Source organism: Salvelinus sp. IW2-2015, linkage group LG11, assembly GCF_002910315.2.
Source record: "Salvelinus sp. IW2-2015 linkage group LG11, ASM291031v2, whole genome shotgun sequence".
Taxonomy (NCBI): domain Eukaryota; kingdom Metazoa; phylum Chordata; class Actinopteri; order Salmoniformes; family Salmonidae; genus Salvelinus; species Salvelinus sp. IW2-2015.
In genome coordinates, this window is record NC_036851.1 from 32800134 (window position 1) to 32820978 (window position 20845).

The window sequence follows — 20845 nt, forward strand, 5'->3', positions numbered from 1 at the left end:
TATCCTCTAGAGCAGTGATGTTTTGGGGCTGTTGCTGGGCAACACAGACTTTCAACTCCCTCCAAAGATTTTCTATGGGGTTGAGTCTGGAGACTGGCTAGGCCACTCCAGGACCTTGAAATTAGAGGTTGACCGATTATGATTTTTCAATGCCGATACCGATTATTGGAGGACAAAAAAAGCCGATACCGATTAATCGGACATTTAATTTAAAATAATATATATATATATATATACACACACACATTTTGTAATAATGACAATTGCACAATACTGATGAACAATGAACACTTTTATTTAACTTAATATAATATATAAATACACACACACGCAGCTCTGAAGTGACAATGATACTGAAGAGTCTGCTTAGGAGACAAATACTCTCAACTGTTTGAATAAAAATAGAGTTTAAGTTACCTGTGATGAATGTTGAAAACAAAAACTGTCATTTCTATATGCAGGAAATCCTATTTTAATAATGGCATGGTAAGAATTGACAACCAAAGTGCGAGTCATAATTCCCATGACACCTAGCAAAATCTGAAAAGCGTTCCTTCATTTAGTCCATAGGATATTTTTAGATTCACTTAAAATAAGGTCTGTGTTTCGTGTAGGCTTACATCACCGTGCCAATTTTATAACTGTGTAGATATCCATAGACAAGGTAACTCTGATCAATATTGGCTAAATATAAGTGAAGATACATTTTTTGAGAGTGGATTTATGAAAATATGTTGACAAACGTTACCTTATCCTAGTGAGATTTACACGGGTATCAAAACGTTGAAGCGGTTTAAGCCTGCACGAAACACAGACCTTATTTGAAGTAGATCAAGACATTCTCTATGGAAGACATGAATGGTAAATAACGAAGGAACCCCTTTCAAATTCGCCGCAAGTTATTACAGGAATTATAACGCGTCGACTATTTCTCTCTAAACCATATACCTTGACTAATCCGGAAACTATCACCTCGAAAACAAAACGTTTATTCCATTCCGTATTTTTTCTAACGGGTGGCATCCATGAGTCTAAATATTCCTGTTACATTGCACAACTTCAATGTTGTCATAATTACGTAACATTTTGGAAAATTAGTTCGCAAAGAGCCAGGCGCCCAAACTGTTGCATATACCCTGACTCTGCGTGCAATGAACGCAAGAGAAATGACACAATTTCACCTGGTTAATATTGCCTGCTAACCTGGATTTCTTTTAGCTAAATATGCAGGTTTAAAAATATATACTTGTGTATTGATTTTAAGAACGGCATTGATGTTTATGGTTAAGTACACATTGGTGATATGACAGTCATTGATTGGTTGTTTTTATAAGATAAGTTTAATGCTAGCTAGCAACTTACCTTAGCTTACTGCATTCGCTAACAGGCAGGCTCCTCGTGGAGTGCAATGTAATCAATGCAAGATTGAATCCCCCGAGCCGACAAGGTTAAAAATCTGTCGTTCTGTCCCTAAACGAGGCAGAACGTTCCTAGCCGCCATTGAAAATAAGAATTTGTTCTTAACTGACTTGCCTAGTTAAATAAAGGTGTAATTATATATATATAAATACACGGATCAGTCGTCCTGGTCCTTTGCAAAAAACAGCCCCAAAAGCATGATGTTTCCACCCCCATGCTTCACAAGTAGTATGGTGTTCTTGGATGCAACTCAGCATTCTTTGTCCTCCAAAACACGATGAGTTGAGTTTTTACCAAAAAGTTCTATTTTTTGTTCATCTGACCATTATGACATCTCCCAATCTTCTTCTGGATCATCCAAATGCTCTCTAGCAAAATTCAGACGGGCCTGGACATGTACTGGCTTAAGCAGGGGGACACGTCTGGCACTGCAGGATTTGAGTTCCTGGCGGCGTAGTGTGTTACTATGGTAGGCTTTGTTACTTTGGTCCCAGCTCTCTGAAGCTCACCGTTCTTGTGATCATTTTGACCCCACGGGTGAGATCTTTGTGGAGCCCCAGATCGAGGGAGATTATCAGTGGTCTTGTATGTCTTCCATTTCCTAATAATTGCTCCCACAGTTGATTTCTTCAAACCAAGCTGCTTACCTATTGCAGATTCAGTCTTCCCAGCCTGGTGCAGGTCTACAATTTTGTTTCTGGTGTCCTTTGACAGCTCTTTGTCTTGGCCATAGTGGAGTTTGGAGTGTGACTGTTTGAGGTTTTTATCAGTATAAAAGACACCCGTCCACAAGTTCAAACAGTGCCATTAATACAGGTAATGAAGTGGAGGAACAGAAGGGAGCTTCTTAAAGAAGAAGTTACAGGTCTGTGAGAGCCAGAAATCTTGCTTGTTTGTAGCTGACCAAATACTTATTTTCCACCATAATTTGCAAATAAATTCATTAAAAATCCTACAATGTGATTTTCTGGATTTTTCTCTCTCATTTTGTCTGTCATAGTTGAAGTGTACCTAAGATGAAAATTACAGGCCTCTCATCTTTTTAAGTGGGAGAACTTGCACAATTGGTGGCTGACTAAATACTTTTTTGCCCCACTGTATAGTACAACACTGCAGAGACCAGTAACACTTATTTCGGGTTTGAAAAAAAGTATGCTTCCATCTCTAGCCTTAATTACTGACAAATTAAACTCTGGTCATTGTGGGTATCTGCAGGTTGTCACTCCAGTCACCCACTGAATCACAGAAGGATCAGTGTTAGTAAACAGTTGGTTTGGGATTTTATTAGGATCCCCATTAGCTGTTGCAAAAGCAGCAGCTACTCTTCCTGGGGTCCACACAAAACATAATACAGAACATCATTTGACAAGAACAGAACTACATACATTTTTTTTTAAAGGCACACGTAGCCTACATATCAATGCATACACACAAACTATCTAGGTGAAATAGGGGAGAGGCGTTGTGCCGAGAGGTGTTGCTTTATCTGTTTTTTGAAACCAGGTTTGCTGTTTATTTGAGCAATATGAGATGGAAGGAAGTTCCATGCAGTAAGGGCTCTATATAATACTGTACGTTTTCTTGAATTTGTTCTGGATATGGGACTATGAAAAGACCCCTGGTGGCATGTCTGGTAGGATAAGTGTGTATGTCAGAGCTGTGCGTAAGATGACTATGCAAACAATTTGGGATTTTCAACACATTAATGTTTCTTATAAAAAGAAGAAGTGATGCAGTCAGTCTCTAGTCAACTCTTAGCCAAGAGAGACTGGCATGCATAGTATTTATATCAGCACTCTGATTACAATGAAGAGCAAAACGTGCCACTCTGTTCTGGGCCAGCTGCAGCTTAACTAGGTCTTTCCTCGCCGCACTGGACCACACGACTGGACAATAATCAAGATTAGACAAAACAAGAGCCTGCAAAATTTGCTTTTTGGAGTGTGGTGTCAAAAAAACAGAGCATCTCTATATTAGAGCAGTGGTTCCCAAAGTTTGGGTCGGAGCCCAAGGGCTCTGTTGGGGGTGGGGGGGACGCAAACTCAGCTTCAAAACTTACTCTTGAAAGTTTTAATAGTAGAATGCACAAGGTGCAATTTTGAAATTGAGTAGTGCATCATTAGTTCCTTTTGTTATGGTTGTCACTGCATACCTTAGAGAGTTATTTATAACTTATCAGAAATGTCCAGATCAACTAGCCTATGTCAGTCAGCGAATGTTTTTTTATTGGCTTTTTTTTAGCCCATAGATATAGTTGTAATTTTTTTGTCACTCAAATAACACGAGTACACAGACAGGGCAAATGTATAGAATTGCAACAACAACAAAATGCTTTAAAACAGCAACATTTCCTTTGCACCTCATGACGAAATGTGTAGAATTGCAGGAAATAAGCTTTAAAGCTGCAATATTATCTCCACCAACAAGACGGGTGTCAACAGTTTGTGTCATGAACAGTGCTTGTGTCCATAGAACAATTCCAATGCTGGAAGCCCCCCCGGGTGAAAAAGTTTGGGAATACCTGGGTTAGAGTTGCATTTCTTTCCACCATTTCTCCACTTGGGTCTAAATACTGCTCAGACAGAGAAGAGCAGGACCGCTATAGAAAATGGTGAGAGGCTGACTGGTGCATGCTTTAATTTGTAGCATTAGACCAGATCTTACACAAGACAAGATAAACTAAACAAAAGTAACCTAGAAAAAAGGTATTCATTACAATGGGAAATAAGCACTCTTGAAACTTGTATCAATAGCCCATGACAGGAAACAACTGATATTGATGCTGCTGAGTAACTAGTTCTGCAACAGCAAAATGACTCAGCAAATGCACATGACTACTTCATTCAAGTTTAAAGTCACATGTACAAGTACAGTGAAACGCCTTTCTAGCAAGCTCTAACCCCAACAGTGTCGTAATCAATAACAATGTAATACAAAAAATATTACCCTGTGAGAATATTTGGTACAAAAGCCTTAAATTGACCCTAATATGGTCTCTGTGGTTAGAATACATATTATTCAGTAGCCACTGACCAAATTTCACTTCCCTCAACGAGAAGTTAACAAAAACCTCCTGACATTCACACAGTGTACCTTCAACACTTCACAAATGAACAAACAAGAAATAAATAAATAAATCAGGAGACGCTATCCTGTCAACCTTGGGCAAACACCCCTATCAATGTAAATAAAATAAGTTGTACAACACCTGTGTATATACACTCAGTCAAAATTGTCAAATCAGAAGCCAGATCACTCATTCTTCCCAAGAAACAGAAGCATGAGACAGAAGAATGAGGGGCTGTGAAAGCGTGCAACTATCAAGTCATATGACTCATTGAAAACTTGGGGTGGGAGAGAGAGAACAGAGTGGGCAGTTTGCTCTCCCCCTAACCGGGGGCCTTTCCTCTCCCCAACAGACCTAATCTGTGAAAAACAGCTCACTCTATATCTATGTCACCTCCCTAACGGAACAAGGACCTTGCACACACACCCATCTACCCATCTCTTTTAAGGTATAGCAGCCTAGGAAGAAAACACAAGGCTATATATATTAGGCTATATTCCTCACATGACACAAGGAGTAGGCTTGAAATCAGGAAACAGAACAGTTTGGCCTAGAAATGTCTGAGGGCTGAAAAAATGCCTGTGGCAACAGTCTGGCAAGTTTAAAACATGTTATAGTTTGTCCAAATCAATGATTAGGCCTACATATCTGTCAAACCAAGGTCCGACTGACCATTTTCAGATCAAATCTCAAAGGTTGTGGTTTAAACAGTGAAGTGATTAAAGGTATTTGATATTTATTCAACCTTGTGCAATGTAAAAACTTTCCATCTACACTGCATACACTAGATGTATTTATTTTAAGCTGTTTGGTGGCATGGGCTCACTTTGGCATTGAAACCCAGTCAAAACATGGGCTCACTTTGACATTGAAACCCAGTCAATAACAAATGACTAGCAAGCAAGTGTGGTTAATAACTGGATAGGAAGGGGGAGCAGAAAGTCTAGACATTTCTATGGCAGCTATCTGAAATTAAGTAAAAGTAAGCGTCAAAGGAGTACCATGACAAACCAATGGAATCTGAGCAAAGACGTGATTGTGACTTTCCTTTTGAGCCTGCTTATGATCAATGTAAGAAGTCAGATGAGTAACTACATCTGCCAAATTTCCTGGCTGATCAATATTCTGACGTCTATACTAACTGTTATATATCTTAACAAACATAGATTATCGCCAAAACCTTGGATAGGTAGCTAGCTAACCACAGGTAAACTAGCTACATTCCCCGGCTAGCGCTGGAACATTGGGTAACTAACGTTAACATGGACTCTAGCTGGCTAGTTCCCAAACGTGTAACTTAGTTAGCTTACTTATGCTGCATTAATAATATAATACTACAAATAAGTGTTACTTAATTTACATAGCTGTCTACTTACATTTTACAGTAAATAATTGACAGCTAACTAACTAACCAGCTAGTTAGTTCACTTTGACCTATGATGTGGCAAGCAATTAGCCTAGCTAGCTAGCGTTAACTTGGATGCCATGGTGTTAGCCGGCTAGCAAGCTAGATGTAAAGTTCAAGTAAAACAAGCACCGGAATGAATGGATCAGCGTCGTCTTACCTGGATATAGCTTATGTACAAAACGTGTGTTCATGTCAATTTCATTACGTTAAATAACGAATAGATAACTGACATGACAGTAGGACGTTTCCATTGACCCAGGCTTATTCGACAAAAGACATGTCGTAAAAAAAAAAGTAATTGCGACATGTGTAATGGAAACTGCAATTTCTAAASATCGACAACATTTTTATCCGTTAGACTGAGGTGGATTTTTTTATTTTGTCGAACTTTCTTCATTGCGACAAATTATGGAAACATTTTTTTTTTCCTCGAATAAATAATGATTTGAAGATACGCGGTGACATCGCGTGCCCAGTGTAACGTAACTATAAAACTCCACTCCACGATTAATTCTAAATGCGAAATATTTTTTTTTCTAATATAAATATGTGTCTTTGCAGGACAATGAYTGTCCTGACTTTCAAGAATGCCTGAATTGCTTCACCTTGCTTTTCTGGTTTGCTGGCAATTTTTGTAAAGCCTACATTATGAGATTATTTGTATTTGTCAACTGCAGCCAAGAATCGATTATCATGTCACTAGAATAAGACCATCGATATTTATTGGAAAGGAGCAACAAGCTCATCTCCTTGCACTTTCACCACCCTATGAAGTTCATCATCATTCATTTCATCTGTAACCTAACAAACTGCATGTTTTCCTGACGAGTCGTGGTGGGAGGACCACACAAAATGTCGTGACTCCAAGTTTACTTTGATATGGTTATTATATCAATATTTTCGCATAAAAGCGTTTCTACCGATATATTTAATATATAATTATTAATATACGCCTACTGTATGATAGGTAGCAAATTAATTAGCTAACTAAAAAGTTAGCCTGCCTAGCTGGAACTTCTGAAAAAGAACATGTTTTAGTTCTACAATTTCCAAACGATAACACAACAAAAACATATTTACTTTTTACAAGACGTGTTTTTGCCGTCATGTGCATTAGTATCACAATTTCTAACTTATTTGCATTCGTTTTTACTTACACTTGTATGTTGACTTCTCTATTGACGTTGTTTTTAAGTTTTGGCGGACATTTCTTAGCGGATGTACAATCGTCGCGAATTTAATTATGGGGAGTTTCAGGCCCGGGAGTGAACCTATTTGTACACTCCGTCTACCGTCCACTAAAAAGACACACCCTCGTCCACTAACCCTCGCCTTATACCCTTGGGGGAATACCCGTCGCCATCTTGGTAGGTGGTCCAAATGATTAGCCAAGCAAKGGAAGTTTGCAACGTAAGCCCCTCAGCCCTCGTTTTCAGTCGACTTTGCGAGTGTACAATTATGTTCTCTCCGAGGCCTGAAACTCACCAATTAGTGATGGGCATTCCGGGTCTTTTCAGTGAGGCAGCTCGTTCGGCTCTGCTCACCAAAAAGAGCTGGCTATTTTGACTCCCAAACGGCTCTTTAAAAAATATATGTTTTGTTTTTTTTCAAGTCAAACTGTTTGCGATAGTTTGACTATGATTGGTGTTAAAACAATTCTAATTAAATTATTAAATGAAATCATACTCTACCTTAACCACAATGTATTTAAAAATGCATTGGTTTGTTATGAAAAAGAATGCTATTAAATATTTGTATTTAAAGTACAACTTTTTAATGTATATAAACAAAGTGCATATAAATGTAACAATTCAAAACGAATACAATCTGAACAACATAATAATAGAATATTGCACCATATCAAAGAAAAATAAATAACAATGTGCAAGACTGCAGCATCACACTTAAAACATTAAACGGGTCCCTCTTTTCTCTCTCTTCTTTATTGCCATGTTATAACCAGCAGCACACGGCAATGCTGACCAWATATTGCTTTTCTGAGAAATTTGCATTCAGAAATGCAAGCTGCCTCACTTTCGAGGGGCTGATGCGGTTTCTTCTCTCAGTAATTATTTGTCCCGTTTTCGAGAAGACCCTCTCAGAGGGAATGGATGTGGCCACTATGCAGAGTCTCCCTGTCATGACTTTAGTAAGCCGTGGGTAAACAGAGGCCTTGTTCTTCCACCAGCTCAGAGGATCTGCAGATCTTTGGAGGAGGGGCTCCTCCATATAGGACCGGACCTCCATTATGGCATCTGCTGAGGGATTCCTTCGTGCTGCATCCCCAGTTGCTCTCTCGTCAAACAGCATCCAAACAGCAGATGTTTGTGGCACTACTGCTGGTGCTTCTGCTCCACCTGATCCCTCTTCTTCCTGTTGCCCTTGTGCCTGAGCCAGCTGACTGCTGGGGCTGTCCCTCCCTGCTGCTGAGGTTATTCTTTGAAGAGCCTCATCAATTGCTCTGGCATCACTGAAGGCTAACKTCTTACACCTGGGGTCAAGTGCAGCGGTTTCTGATAGCACGTGATTATATTCCATTCTGTGGAACTTTCTGTCCGTTGATGAACATAGGGTGTCCATCAACTCTGTCACATGTCCTGTGGTTACATTTGCTTCTCTCTGGCGGCTGGTTGTGATTCGCTGCAGACGCTTACAAAGGAGTATCATTTTTGAGGCTGTCACATAGCTGAAAAGAGAGAACAGTAACTTATTAGTTCAGGTTCATGTTTTGTCTACTGATACTACATTCTCATCTACTGCTCATATACATATATAATACTGGATTAAATAATGATGTAGTAATAACTGCTTACTGTACCTCTCTCCACTGATCTCCACAGTGACCTGCTCAAAGGGTTCCAGGACTCTGCACACCTCCTCCACCACCTCCCATTCCTCTTGGGTCAGAGCATCAACAGGTGCATTGACAATGGCCAGGGTAGAGATGATGGCATCCTTTGACTCAAGAAACCACTTCAACATATAAAATGTTGAATTCCACCTTGTAGTGCAGTCTTGTTTAGGCCTCAGTTCAGGCATCCCCATCTGGCGTTGTGTAGACTTTAGTTTTTCAGCACCTACTGTGCTCCTGTGGAAGTATTCCACAGCTGCTTTCACTTTGTCCACWGTGGACTTCATCACCTTCAGAGCATCTCTTACAATCATGTTGATTGTGTGGGCAAGACATGGATGATGGGTCCATTTTAAGATTTTCATGGCTTTGGTTATGTTAGCTGCACTGTCGCTAACACAACAGACCACTTTTCCATATACTTGCCATTCTCTGGCCACTCTCAACAGTTCCTCTGCCAAGTTCTCTGAGGTGTGTCTGTCACTGAACTCAAAGCAGTCCAGAAGACAGCTAGACATCTAAAAATCTTCAATGAAGTGACATGTAACCGACATGTAAGAAGTGGTTACCCTTGATGTCCAGCAGTCAGTGGTAAGGCAAACTGCAGTAGCTTTTTGGACTCTTTCCCGCACTGAAGCCTGTGTGCTCTCATACAGTTGTGGAATAAATGATTTTGAAAGGGTTTTCCTGCTTGGAATTGTGTACATTGGATTTAGACTATTGCTATCATTTCTAAAATCTCTGTCCTCCATGATCGAAAATGGCTGGAAATTGGTGGCAATCATTTTAGCCAATGCAATATCAATTTGGCCTTGTTTTGCTAATGACATAGACTTTGGCATAAACTGGTCTATAGAAGACTGCGTTGCTGTGGGTCGCGGAGTAGGCCTACTTGACTGAGTGGATACATCTCCACGTGTGAAGGTGCTGACTCGACCACTATCACTAGCAGGCTCGCTAGTTTCTCGAAGCTCCGCTACAGCTTGCTTCACAGTTGTTTGCACAGTTYGCATATGCCGGTGTAGGTTGTGCGTAGAACCGGCTTTATATGAGATTTTGTTTTGGCAAATTCTACTCTGTGCTCTTGTAACAGTATAACTTTAGTCCGTCCCCTCGCGCGAACCAGGGACCCTCTGCACACATCAACAACAGTCACCCACGAAGCATTGTTACCCATCGCTCCACAAAAGCCACGGCCCTTGCAGAGCAAGGGGAACCACTACTTCAAGGTCTCAGAGCAAGAGACGTCACCGATTGATAGGCTATTAGCGCGCATCACCGCTAACTAGATAGCCATTTCACATCGGTTACACTCTGACATTGTCTACATTATTAAAATGCATCCAAATGCTACTGTGCTTCAGACTAATTTTCCAGCTGTTGTTTTCAAAGCTGTCCTTCCTCTCTCTCCTCTAGCCGAGTGATCATAGGAGTCCAGTGAGTAGTTAGGCTGGCTGGAGACACAGCGATTCAGACACATAACGGGTTGGGGCTAGCAAGCTAGCAGAAGGGCCTTAGAGAGACGTCGCGACGGAAGAAGTCTGTTATAGCCTCCTCGTGCGGAGCCTCCTCGTGCTGTTACGTCAGTAGTCCAGTTGTGATGGATTAGTAGGGTTCCGTGTAGTAAAGGGATCCAGTCCAATTGGCAAAATAGGTATAGTGGCCCAAAAAATTGGCCGATGGATCTCTTCAGCTAACAGTCCAATATGCTCCAGACAGCTAGCGGGCCGCGGCTAGCAGGCTAGCAGATGGGCATTCAGGGGACGTCGCGACGTAGTAGCCAGTTGAAGAACCCCCTCGGGCGGATTACTTCGGTAGTCCAGTCGTGAAGGATCTACGGGTCTCCGGACCGGCAGTAAAAGGGGTCCAGGCCAATTGGCAAAATATGTATTGTAAGAAAATATTTGCATGACCTAGGCAGCTCAAAAGAAGATTTGTATAGGATACTTTTCAAAATTCAATAGTTATACAATAAAAAATAGCCAACATTAAATTCTATGAGAATAATTCCAATGTGTTTTACTCATTTCCACATGAAGGAAATGTAATCTCTGTGATATATGAATGAATTGTTTATGAAATATTTCAGATACCTTGCTAAAAGTAGGCCTAATGGGTTGTTTATTGTTGTGTCATGTCAATCATGAAGAGGACATACTGTATCAATACTTCAAATGGCGACCAATACAATAAACAAATTCTTGACTTGTTGAAAATGATATATTACACGTTATCATGGTTAATTWATTTTTTTATTTTTTATTAAAACGGCACAATTATTGAAACATAATTATGTCAAAATGCATCATACTAAATGCACATCTCTAAGCCAATAATCTCACATCATAAATATTCATGGAAAAAGTTGCTTTATTCCCAAGCACAGCAAATAGATTGTGACCATTGAGAGATGCTTTGGCAATAACTACACCCTGCCATACAACAAATCTCGGAGGTCTTGCAAAATGCCCTTTAAAACTTCTTAGCGCTAGGGGTCAGAWWTTTTATTTATTTTTTAAATAACGTGCCCAACGTAAACGGACATTTTCTCTGGCCCAGATCGTAGAATATGCATATAATTTACAGATTAGGATAGAAAACACTCCAAAGTTTCCAAAACGGTCAAAATATTGTCTGTGAGTATAACAATACTTATTCTGCAAGCGAAACCMTGAGAAAAKGTAACCCGGAAGTGATATATATATATTTTTTAACTGTGTTTCCTGGCCCGTCTAACCTCCATTTAAAGGGGTATCAACCAGATTCCTTTTCCAATGGCTTCCTCAGGCTGTGATCAGGCTTTAGACATAGTTTCAGGCTTTTATTTTGAAAAATTAGCAAGTTTTTTCAAAAGTAGTCAGGTGTCCTCTGAATATTTCCTGCACTCGAGAGAGGGACACCCCATTTTCCTTTTGTCTCTTAAAGGGGGGCAATCTGTATTTGCTACAGATTTGACTTATAAGTTAATTATATGTCCCCATTGATTCTTGAAAAATATAACTTAGAAATGCCTCAAGAGCATAGGTCGACTGTTGTACCCCATCAGAACCCAAAATATAACCTTGTTTTATTCCAGTATTTGTAAACAAAGTAAATGTAAACACACTGTATAGCCTCAAAACATGTTTAAAACCATATTTGTGATATCATGGCTGGTCAGTCCTTGCATCCCTAGCTCTGTATATGATTTTGAGGGTTACATTTCTCCAGACCATCTCTCAGCTTTTTAGCAATACTGTGATGGGACGCCTTGTTATTGTTTCAACTGCTGATTGCCGCTTTAATAAAATAAATACCCTTATTCTACTATTTGAAATTCTGTATATCTATAAATAGTCAGAGCCCAGACACATAGACGTTTYCTCAATCTCAATATAAGGCTCTGAAGGAATTTAAAATGTCAATTAGCTAATTCAAAATGTTATGCAAGTTCATGCTCTGATAGCATGATATASCTCTTGCAGTCCTACCTATTGACTTGACTGACAGAGTATCCTCCTGAGAGAACTTCTCCATTAAGAATGAGTCACAGGATTTTTTGTTGTCCAAAAGGTTATTTCCTGTTGCCACATTGCTGCTCCACATCTCCTTAACACTTTCCACCACCTCAGTGCATTGTGTACTGTAAACTGTTTCACCATTATTATGGTGTTGCCCATTATCACTTTCCTCTAGCCCCTCTACTATCATGCATCCACACTGACCCTCGTCACCCATAACGTTCTGTACCATCACTCATTCATATATCTTTATGTACATATTCTTTATCCCTTTACACTTGTGTGTATAAGGTAGTAGTTGTGGAATTGTTAGGTTAGATTACTTGTTGGTTATTACTGCATTGTCGGAACTAGAAGCACAAGCATTTCGCTACACTCGCATTAACATCTGCTAACCATGTGTATGTGACAAATAAAATTTGATTTGATTTGACCCCACCGGATAACTTTTCAGAAGTGGTTACGTTGTCCAAACCTCTGCTCTCCTCCCCCTCAGAGTTTCTCACTTCCCCAGCTTTCTGACTCTCTACTATATGCCTTTCCTCAATTTGCAGCATTGTCACCTGTGTCTCAGACAGATACCCCTTGTTTTGACAAGGCTCAGCTGTGTCCCTCACCTCCCTGTCTCTCTCATCATCTCCCTCCCCCTCCACTACAACATATCTCTTTAGCCCAACAGTGCCGCTCCATTCCGCTCCCTCAGCAACACAGTGCTTCATGTTGGTGTCAGGCTCCTCCTTACTGATGATCTCAGCTTCACAATCTGTCTCCTCCTCAGTCTCTGTCTAAGAGTCAAACTCTCCCTCGGCCCCCATGATGACCGTGTCCCCTGAGCTGTGGCTGTTTGTGCTGCTGCAGGAGAGCGTGTCAGCTTTAGCTGGCCCACTGGGCTCTTTCTCACTGCGTTTTTCATCCTGTGTTGACGTTAATCAAAATGTGTCCCTTTTCGTGATCCCTTTGCACCTCTCAGTCCTTTGCTACTTCAAGGGAGCTTTCGCCAGAACTGAAAATCATCCCCTGTCTCAGGCTATCACTACTCTGGAACAACATATCCCCAATGCCCAAATAAAATTCTTCATATAGTGCAGCACCATCCTCCCCAGCACTTTCTGGATCCCACAGCTCACGTCCCTCTTCCTCATTTTCTGAGTCAGGGGCTGTGTCCTTCCGGATGCATTTCACTGCATCCCAGAGGGACTTGGGGTATTGCGGCTCCTCTTAATGTGTGGTGAGTGTGGTGGATATGGACAGGACAGGGGTAAAGGCCTCGGCCAGTATCTCTAGGCTCCAGGTTCTAGAGGAGGGTTCTGGAGGGGGAGAGTGGGACCGAGGGAGATGGAGTGGGAGAACTGGAGGGGAAGAGCGGGACTGAGGGAGGGGGAGATGGGAATTGGGACAGGGAAATGGAGTCTAAGTGTTCAGTAGGAGGGTAATCAGGGTGAAGGGGTAAGCTTATATCTGAGGGAGAGGGTGGATCTTCAGGAAGAGACAGGGGGTCTATGTTAGACTTAGGGAGGGAAGATAATGAAATTAACTGGGAGGGTAAAGTCAACAAGTGATGAGAGGAAGAGGAGGGTCTTGAATTAGAGGGGGAGGTAGCATTTAAAGGTGAGTGTGGGGGAGAATCAGGGTTACTTAGAGGTGGGTTGAGGCAATGTGAGATGGGTGGGGGGAAACCATCATCACCAAATTGACCTGCTTCCTGGCAAGGATTGAATGGGGGCTCGTTTGTGCTACCTGTCTCTCGTAAAGACTTCACCTTTACGTCAGGCAGATGGTCACTGGAGTTCTCCACAGAGACATCACATGTTTGTTCCCTCAGCTCCATCTTGGGCTCTGCAACTATATCTGGTGCAGACTGGTCATCTAAAGTGACATCAGCGTCTTTAGCAGAAAAATAATCTTCAGTGACACCAATCTCAGGCGATGCCTCTGACACTGGCTCCTTCAGAGTAACCTCAGGAAGGCACTCAAGGGTGTCATTGTTCTCATCTTTTGGCAGCTGTGGCATCTCATCCTTTTCTGTTTTATCCTGAACGCTGGAGTTCAGAAAAGGGATCCCCAAAATCCTCTCAGCACGCTCCTCCCAGGTCTCATTGTCAGGGATCGAAGGTGAGGGCAAGAGCGATTCAGAGAGTTGGCTTGTCTCTATCTGCTGAGGCAAGTCTTTTTCAATGACAGTTGTGTCAGAGGGTTTGAAATCACTCACAGGCTCTTCACTATCTAACAGGGGGCAGATCTGGGCTGATATATCAATGCTCTGATCAGGTGTAGTATCCTCCTTGACTTGGTTATTGGGATATTGGGATCTATTGGGATAGGGTCGATAGGGGAGCTTGGGTCTAGATCAGGCACAGGGGGTCACTAGGAGTTGCAGGAGTAAGCACAAATACTGGGAATGTTCTTTTTTAGGAGGGAAAATTAACTCCACTGATTACAACACAAGTTGCATTGATGACCAGAAGACCACTGCTACCGTCAGACTCTGTGTCTCTCTTGAGCTCCAATCGCCTCACTTCAACATCAAGAAGATGATTGCAAGCATCGGGGCTATTTTCTGTACGATCATCATTCAGATTCTTACCTGGTTCGCCCTCCTCCCAGGTACCCATCAAATAGCTAGGTGAGGGATTGTCACTCTTGACTCGGCCCATGTAACTGGGCTCCCTCCATAAGGGATACTTGACTGACACAGGAGCCAGTACTTGCATCCCTTTTCTCCTGGATACAGGGGATGAAGCACTAACCTGGGTGCCTTCTGGCAAGGCAATTTCACTGTCCGTCGTACTGGGTAGGCATTGGAGGTCACTTTCCTCTCCTTCTCAGGGCTCTGAATGGCCCTGAGAAGCTCATCCCTGTGGGCTTCTGCTTGCTCACTTCCCATCCAGTCTAGCGCCCCCTTCAGTTTAGGTTTGAGATTGCTGTTTCTTATGGAGGAAGGGGTCTGGGCTGAAGCACTGGAATCATGCTGGAGTGATGGCACACCTGAATCAACTTTATCTGCAAGCTTATGCGATTCATTACTGGCACTACACTCCTCTAGGCCGCTAGATACTCTGCTTAACTCACTGTTTGACACAGTTGTTAGAGGGGAGGTGGTGAAGAGTGGCAGAGAAAGGGGTTTTAGTGTTTCTTCAGGAGAACTTGGCAACCCTGCCACTCCACCCATGCGAGACACCAAGCAATATATGGTCTCCCCTCCTTTCCTTTTCTTTAGACTGACTTTCCTTTCTCTGGTGGCACTGGGGTAGGCCTTCTCACTGAGGTTGGCCATCTGAGGCTGTTGTGGGGACTGCAGCAGAGGTGAGAGGCTTTCAGACCGGATTGGCATGTTCTGTGGATGGGCTGGAAAGCCTGTCCATTGACCAACTACAACATGTCCTTGCTGCCTATGCCCTCCAGGATCAGACCAGGTCCTCTGCTTCCACTCTTCTTTCATAAACTCATCTCCCCCTCCCCTTTCCCTATGAAAGTCTAGTACAGAGTAGTCTTGCTTCCTCGGAGTAGGCAGTGTGCAGTTTTTGTGTCTGTTAGCTCTCGGATCCCACCCTGCATACACAGAAGCCATGGCTTCTTTAGTGGTATATTTCTCAGAATGTTGCATTACTGGTGAAATGTTATGTGGGGCATTATAAGGTGGAGGTGGAATGTAGCCTGGAGGTTGAGTAAACAACCTCTTCTGGTAGCTTGTCTCATTCTCCTTGGTGTCTGATGGGTATGTTGTATAAGGAATGACTGGCTCAGACAAGCGGTGGCACATAGTTTGCTGTGTGTCCCTCCTCTCCCACTGTCCCCATTGTCTTGGCTGAAGAGGTAGTCCCRCCAGATGCATTGCACTTGCTATGGGTTCTGCGCCACTTCTGTTGCCCCATGATTCTCTCTCCAGGACTCTCTCACTCTCCGGCGCCCCCTCGTCCCCCACCCTCAGCCCTGCCTCCAGGCGTCTCTTCCTAGGGAGTGAGTGGCCGCAGCGGGCCGCCCAGGCCTCCAGCTCCCGATAGTTACTGTCACTCAGACTTCTCTTGGCTAGCTCCCTCCTGTAGCGGACAGGACTACAGGGCTCCCACTTCCTCTGCCACCCCTCCCTCTGCATCCTTCTCACACACTCCCTTTCCCTCTCACTAGCTGCTGCTCTATGAGCCTCTCCCACCTGCCATTCCCTCTCTCTCTTCTCTTGAGCCTGATAGTCCCTTAAGCCCTGGAGCTGTCGGAGCTGGTTGTCTAGAGCAAAAGGGAAATGAGGGATAGAGGGCAACAGATATTGATCAGTCCAGTTGGTATAGTCCTGTAGGACCCCTCCGGTCCTAGAACCTGGTACTGTCCAACAACTGGGCTCCCTGCCCTGGTACGGTTGAAAATCTAATGCCTGGTGCTTGTCCTGATATCTGTGGAAATAATAGGGTGTGGAAAAAACATTAAGATTACCCCAATACCTAGCTTTGCAGGACACAGTGGTGTAGCATGTTACATGGACACCTAATAACCCATATAGACAACAAAGAAAATATTGCATAGTAAATTCACTTGTAAGTGAAATATATTTTTGAATGAATACAAACAACCTTATTTACATGATCTTTATGTGATACTAGGTTTCTTTTTCTTAGGATTATGACTATTCTGCTCGGTTTAAGAACATTCTGCTCTGCTTCTGTTTGCCAACAAAGAGACATGAAAACAAACTAAGCAGACCATAGCTATTTGTTTACGTTTCTCACCTGGCAAGCTTTCCCAGAGACAAACACACTATCATTTTAAAACAGCTTAAAGTGAACTGAACTCACACATGTGCAAAGTTTCGTCCGGGAACAGTCCCAAATTTGTCATATATAGGTGGTTGCCCCTCACTCACAGCCCAGAACTCCATCACAAGAGGTTTGAAACCAGAGACTGACTTCTGAAATTATTGTAGAGGAAAAACATACATTTTATTGTTGTATCCCTAATGTAGATATGCCTTTTCAACTACAGAATTGCTTTTAACATTTAGATTTTTTTTCTCTATTTCATCAAATGAGATGCAGTTTCAYTGTTGAAGTAGAAAACTAAACTTTTATAGTCCAGACTTGCATACAAAAGTCAAACTTTAGATCAAACCAACAAGTGTGAATTTGTATGAATATAAGATATAAGATCAACTGAAAGCACATTTAATAATCCAATGACTGTCATATCACACATACCTCTGGTCAGTGTTTCTGGAGGAAGGTCCTTGCTTTTAGGGTATAGTCTGATGCTGACCACACCAACTGGGCAACTTGTTTTAGAAAGAAAATGTTATTGATCCCCCCTTCCTCGTGCCACACACCCTCACTCCCCTGTCACCGCCAGAGGCCATCCTCCTCTTGTCCACAGCCAACATTCCCATTCAAAACATCACAGTGGAATTATTTTAAGAGGCACACCCTGGTTGCAACAAACATTCCCCACCCAGTCACATTCCCTGGGCTGACAGATAGCAGGATGAGAGAAGTGGGAATATAAACTGTGTCTGTACATACACACGGACCAATGTGACACAGCAGGTAAAAAAAAACTTTGCCTGCTCCCAAATGCTTACTTCAGCGTTTTTTGGCTGAAGTTAATTGTTTGGGGCAACAAAGGCTGTCTGCCATGAATTTACGGTCCTTGCTATCCGGTATCCTTGGGACGTCGCTACCCGATTTGAAGTTTAAATGAAAAATGGTTAAGGTTAGGTAAGGGTGGGGTTTAGAGTAGAGACGTCCTAAGGATCACGAATAGCAATAACCTGAATTTATTGGGATTTAAAATCGGATAGTTTTGGGGTCAGATTGAGGATTAGGGACAGCAGTGGTGGAGGATTTAAAACCTGATAGTTTTGGGGTCAGATTGAGGATTAGGGACAGCAGTGGAGGATTTAAAATCTGATAGTTTTGGGGTCAGCTTGAAGATTAGGGACAGCAGTGGTGGAGGATTTAAGGATGACACTATACAATATATCTTTCCAAAGATATCATCCTTGATTTTCATGTTTGCTTGTACAATGCTGAAATGACACCGAGGGTTGGCACACTTCACATTGTGTGTACATGGTTGATGTGCTTAAAAGTGAATGACATTGCAAACCTAAGGAAAAAAGCATTACAACATGTCATCTATTATATCAACGACAAAGCAGACAAGGAGATTGTTGCTGAAAGTTGTATACATTTTATTAACTTTATTTCTCAGAAGTTTTGGTTCTCAATCAATCATTTGATAATTGAAAAATTTATAATTTCTTACAGGCACTATAGGCATAGGAAAGTAATGCATAACATTGTATTTTATGTTGTACCACAGGTTACTTTTTGTCCAACTTGCTTGGGCATTATCATTATAATATTGATCAAAGGATTATTACACGCACGATGAATGACAGTTTCTCATATGGGGACCTTGTGGACCACTAGTGGAGAGCCCACTGTGAATATAGATAGGGATCTGTTGTTTTGTCGGGTGAGCTATAGCACAGAGAGAGGTGAAGGGGGGGTATAACGGCCGGTCTCTCTTTGAAACTATCCAGCGGAACAAACAGGCTTTTCTTTTCTAAACAGAAACTCTGCACATCAGCAGAGAGCAGGAGAGTGAGGGGATGAAGTATGTCCAGGCGGAGGGAGTGGGAGTGGGGGCAGCAACTGTCAATTTTGCCAGTTCTGCAAGTGGATGGTATCATCAACATTTTCCCAGTAATCAACCCTGTCAACCTAAACAATATAACACTTCCTCAAACCAGATCAAACACAACTTGATTTGACTGTAGTAACCTGCCAAAGACAGGAAAATTATCTTTGCTATGTTTTTCCTGCCCACAAAAGTATTATTCTGTTTCTTACAAGACCATACAGACCTTTTCATTCAACATGATGACCTATTGGTCTATATTTTGTTTAAAATAACACTTTTGGGAGCACTAAAATCAGAGTGAGGAGCCTTTGCTCTTTTGTGTCAGGTGCCTATTCGTTCTTATCCAGCTCCTGCACAAAGTTTTTTTGGAGAGGAAGGAACCCCAGAGGGTTCAGAGAGTCAGGCACTGTTGTGTGGTTCTCTTCCAAGTCTCAAACTATTTACCGGTTCATCAGTCTCCCAGTCCTATCCAGTCTCATTTCTGTCACTGCTTCCCTCTCAGAGTAGCGCTGTAGATGTTGATGTTCTGTGTGGGGTCGCGGTGCTCCAGCTTGACATGGAACCTCTGTGGCAGAGTGTCTCCATAGAAGCCAGGCGTTCCGTGCTCTTCTCGCATCTTGGATGAGAGGTACACCACTGCCCTGACCTTGCACAGGTGAACCAGTGTGTCCAGCAGGAGGGGGTAAGTCTCAGACAGGTACACAATGTCTGCACCCAGTACCAGGTCCCAGTCCATGGGGAAGATGTGCTGGTCTTGGCCCCAGGAGAGGGGGAGGACGGAGGGGGCAACAGAAGGCCAGCCGGAGGACGGCATGTTGGCTGAGACGTTGCTTTGCAGTTGAGGGACAGCAAGGGGGAGGTCTGTCAAGGTCACATCCGCTCCTGTAACAGTGGGAAATTAGGTAAATACACCTTTATAAATGATTATCTTTGTGATGTTTTACATTTTTATTGTAGTGTTTCAAAGTCTTTGAAAAGTACATTTGTAGGCTAATGTGCGTGTGACAGGGTAAACAGTGTGATGGAAAGGCAATTCAAATTCTATAAACGGCWATTAAAGTAAATAATAATGAATAGGCTATTGAAATAACAGTGGATGCTACTGAAAATCGACATTGCCGACCTCTACTGGACGGACAAAGAATGAACCAACATACCCAAACGTGCTGCCAAAATGCCAACAATGCCAGTCCCTGCGCCCAACTCAATGATGCGCTTTCCTTTCAGGTTGAGCGAGTTTTCCTCGAAATAGCGGCATAGATGAAGCGCCTATTTAACCAACAGTAACCAAACAGTAAATACAACAGGCAGCTCATTAAATTCCTTGCATAACACTACTGTATTAAATGCACTACTACATAACCAATAAAGCTGTATTCATCATGTGCAGAATAAATGTAGCCAGTGTGTACTCATGGAGTTAGTAGTGAACTTACGGCGTCCCACACTGGCGCTGCCACGCCGAGGTTGGCGCTGAACACCTGGCTGATCTTTAACTCTTGACCGATGAATTTGTACACGCTATCATCAGAAAATGTATCAGCAAATAAACCGTCGTCTACAGGTAACATGAATCCCTCTTCCTCTCCATATTCTGCCATTGTAAATAAAAATGGTTAGACTGTTAATGTAGTTTATCCTTAGCCATTAGCTTAACGCATTCAAGGAAGCATGCGCGATAGAGATTCCAATGGGTACGTTCCTGTTCGCTGATAGTTACAGTTGGGGGTAGCGCTAAAAACCGAATATATTCCTCAGTTTTATAGATGCCAATGCTTTTATTGCAATATAATACTATGCAATGCAGAACTATATATCATGCATCCTTGATTACCTACATTATTTCAACTCTTCTTCAAAAATATCGGTGGACTGAAACCTTGTGGGATTGACCCGGAAAATAAAACGTTTCTCGTTTTTATGTATTTATTTTATTAATATAAAAGTACATAATATGAAAATACATAAAATAT

The 20845-nt window shown here is 42.1% G+C and overlaps 2 protein-coding genes across 3 annotated transcripts in view; both read right to left on the bottom strand.

Moving 5' to 3' along the window:
* LOC111970218 (natural resistance-associated macrophage protein 2) overlaps nucleotides 1-6142 on the bottom strand; it is a 39371-nt gene extending 33229 nt beyond the window's left edge. Inside the window, exon 1 of the mRNA XM_023996819.2 lies at nucleotides 6052-6142. The gene's annotated coding sequence lies outside the window, so the exon portion shown is untranslated. The remainder of the gene's footprint in view (nucleotides 1-6051) is intronic.
* Nucleotides 6143-18400: 12258 nt separating this feature from the next.
* On the bottom strand, nucleotides 18401-20779 carry LOC111970221 (EEF1A lysine methyltransferase 3). Of its 2 annotated transcripts, XM_023996830.1 has the most exons (4): nucleotides 20711-20779; nucleotides 20309-20466; nucleotides 20030-20141; nucleotides 18401-19754 (listed from the first exon to the last, which is right to left on the bottom strand). In XM_023996830.1, exons 2-4 carry the CDS (start codon nucleotides 20441-20443, stop codon nucleotides 19357-19359), a joined length of 645 nt encoding a protein of 214 aa, XP_023852598.1. In that variant the 5' UTR covers nucleotides 20444-20466; nucleotides 20711-20779; the 3' UTR covers nucleotides 18401-19356. The 2 variants fall into 2 exon arrangements, with proteins under 2 accessions (XP_023852598.1, XP_023852597.1); XM_023996829.2 differs by having other exon boundaries at nucleotides 20309-20774.
* Between the last annotated feature and the right edge of the window lie 66 nt (nucleotides 20780-20845).

What these genes read in the sequence shown, in the direction of transcription:
- LOC111970221 (XM_023996829.2), bottom strand. Translation starts at nt 20,473, where the DNA reads ATGGCAGAATATGGAGAGGAAGAGGGATTCATGTTACCTGTAGACGAC. An exon ending in CAGCGCCAGTGTGGGACGCC is followed by an intron (nt 20,142 to 20,308) that starts GTAAGTTCACTA and finishes TTGGTTAAATAG; the next exon opens with GCGCTTCATCTATGCCGCTA. An exon ending in CATTTTGGCAGCACGTTTGG is followed by an intron (nt 19,755 to 20,029) that starts GTATGTTGGTTC and finishes CCACTGTTACAG; the next exon opens with GAGCGGATGTGACCTTGACA.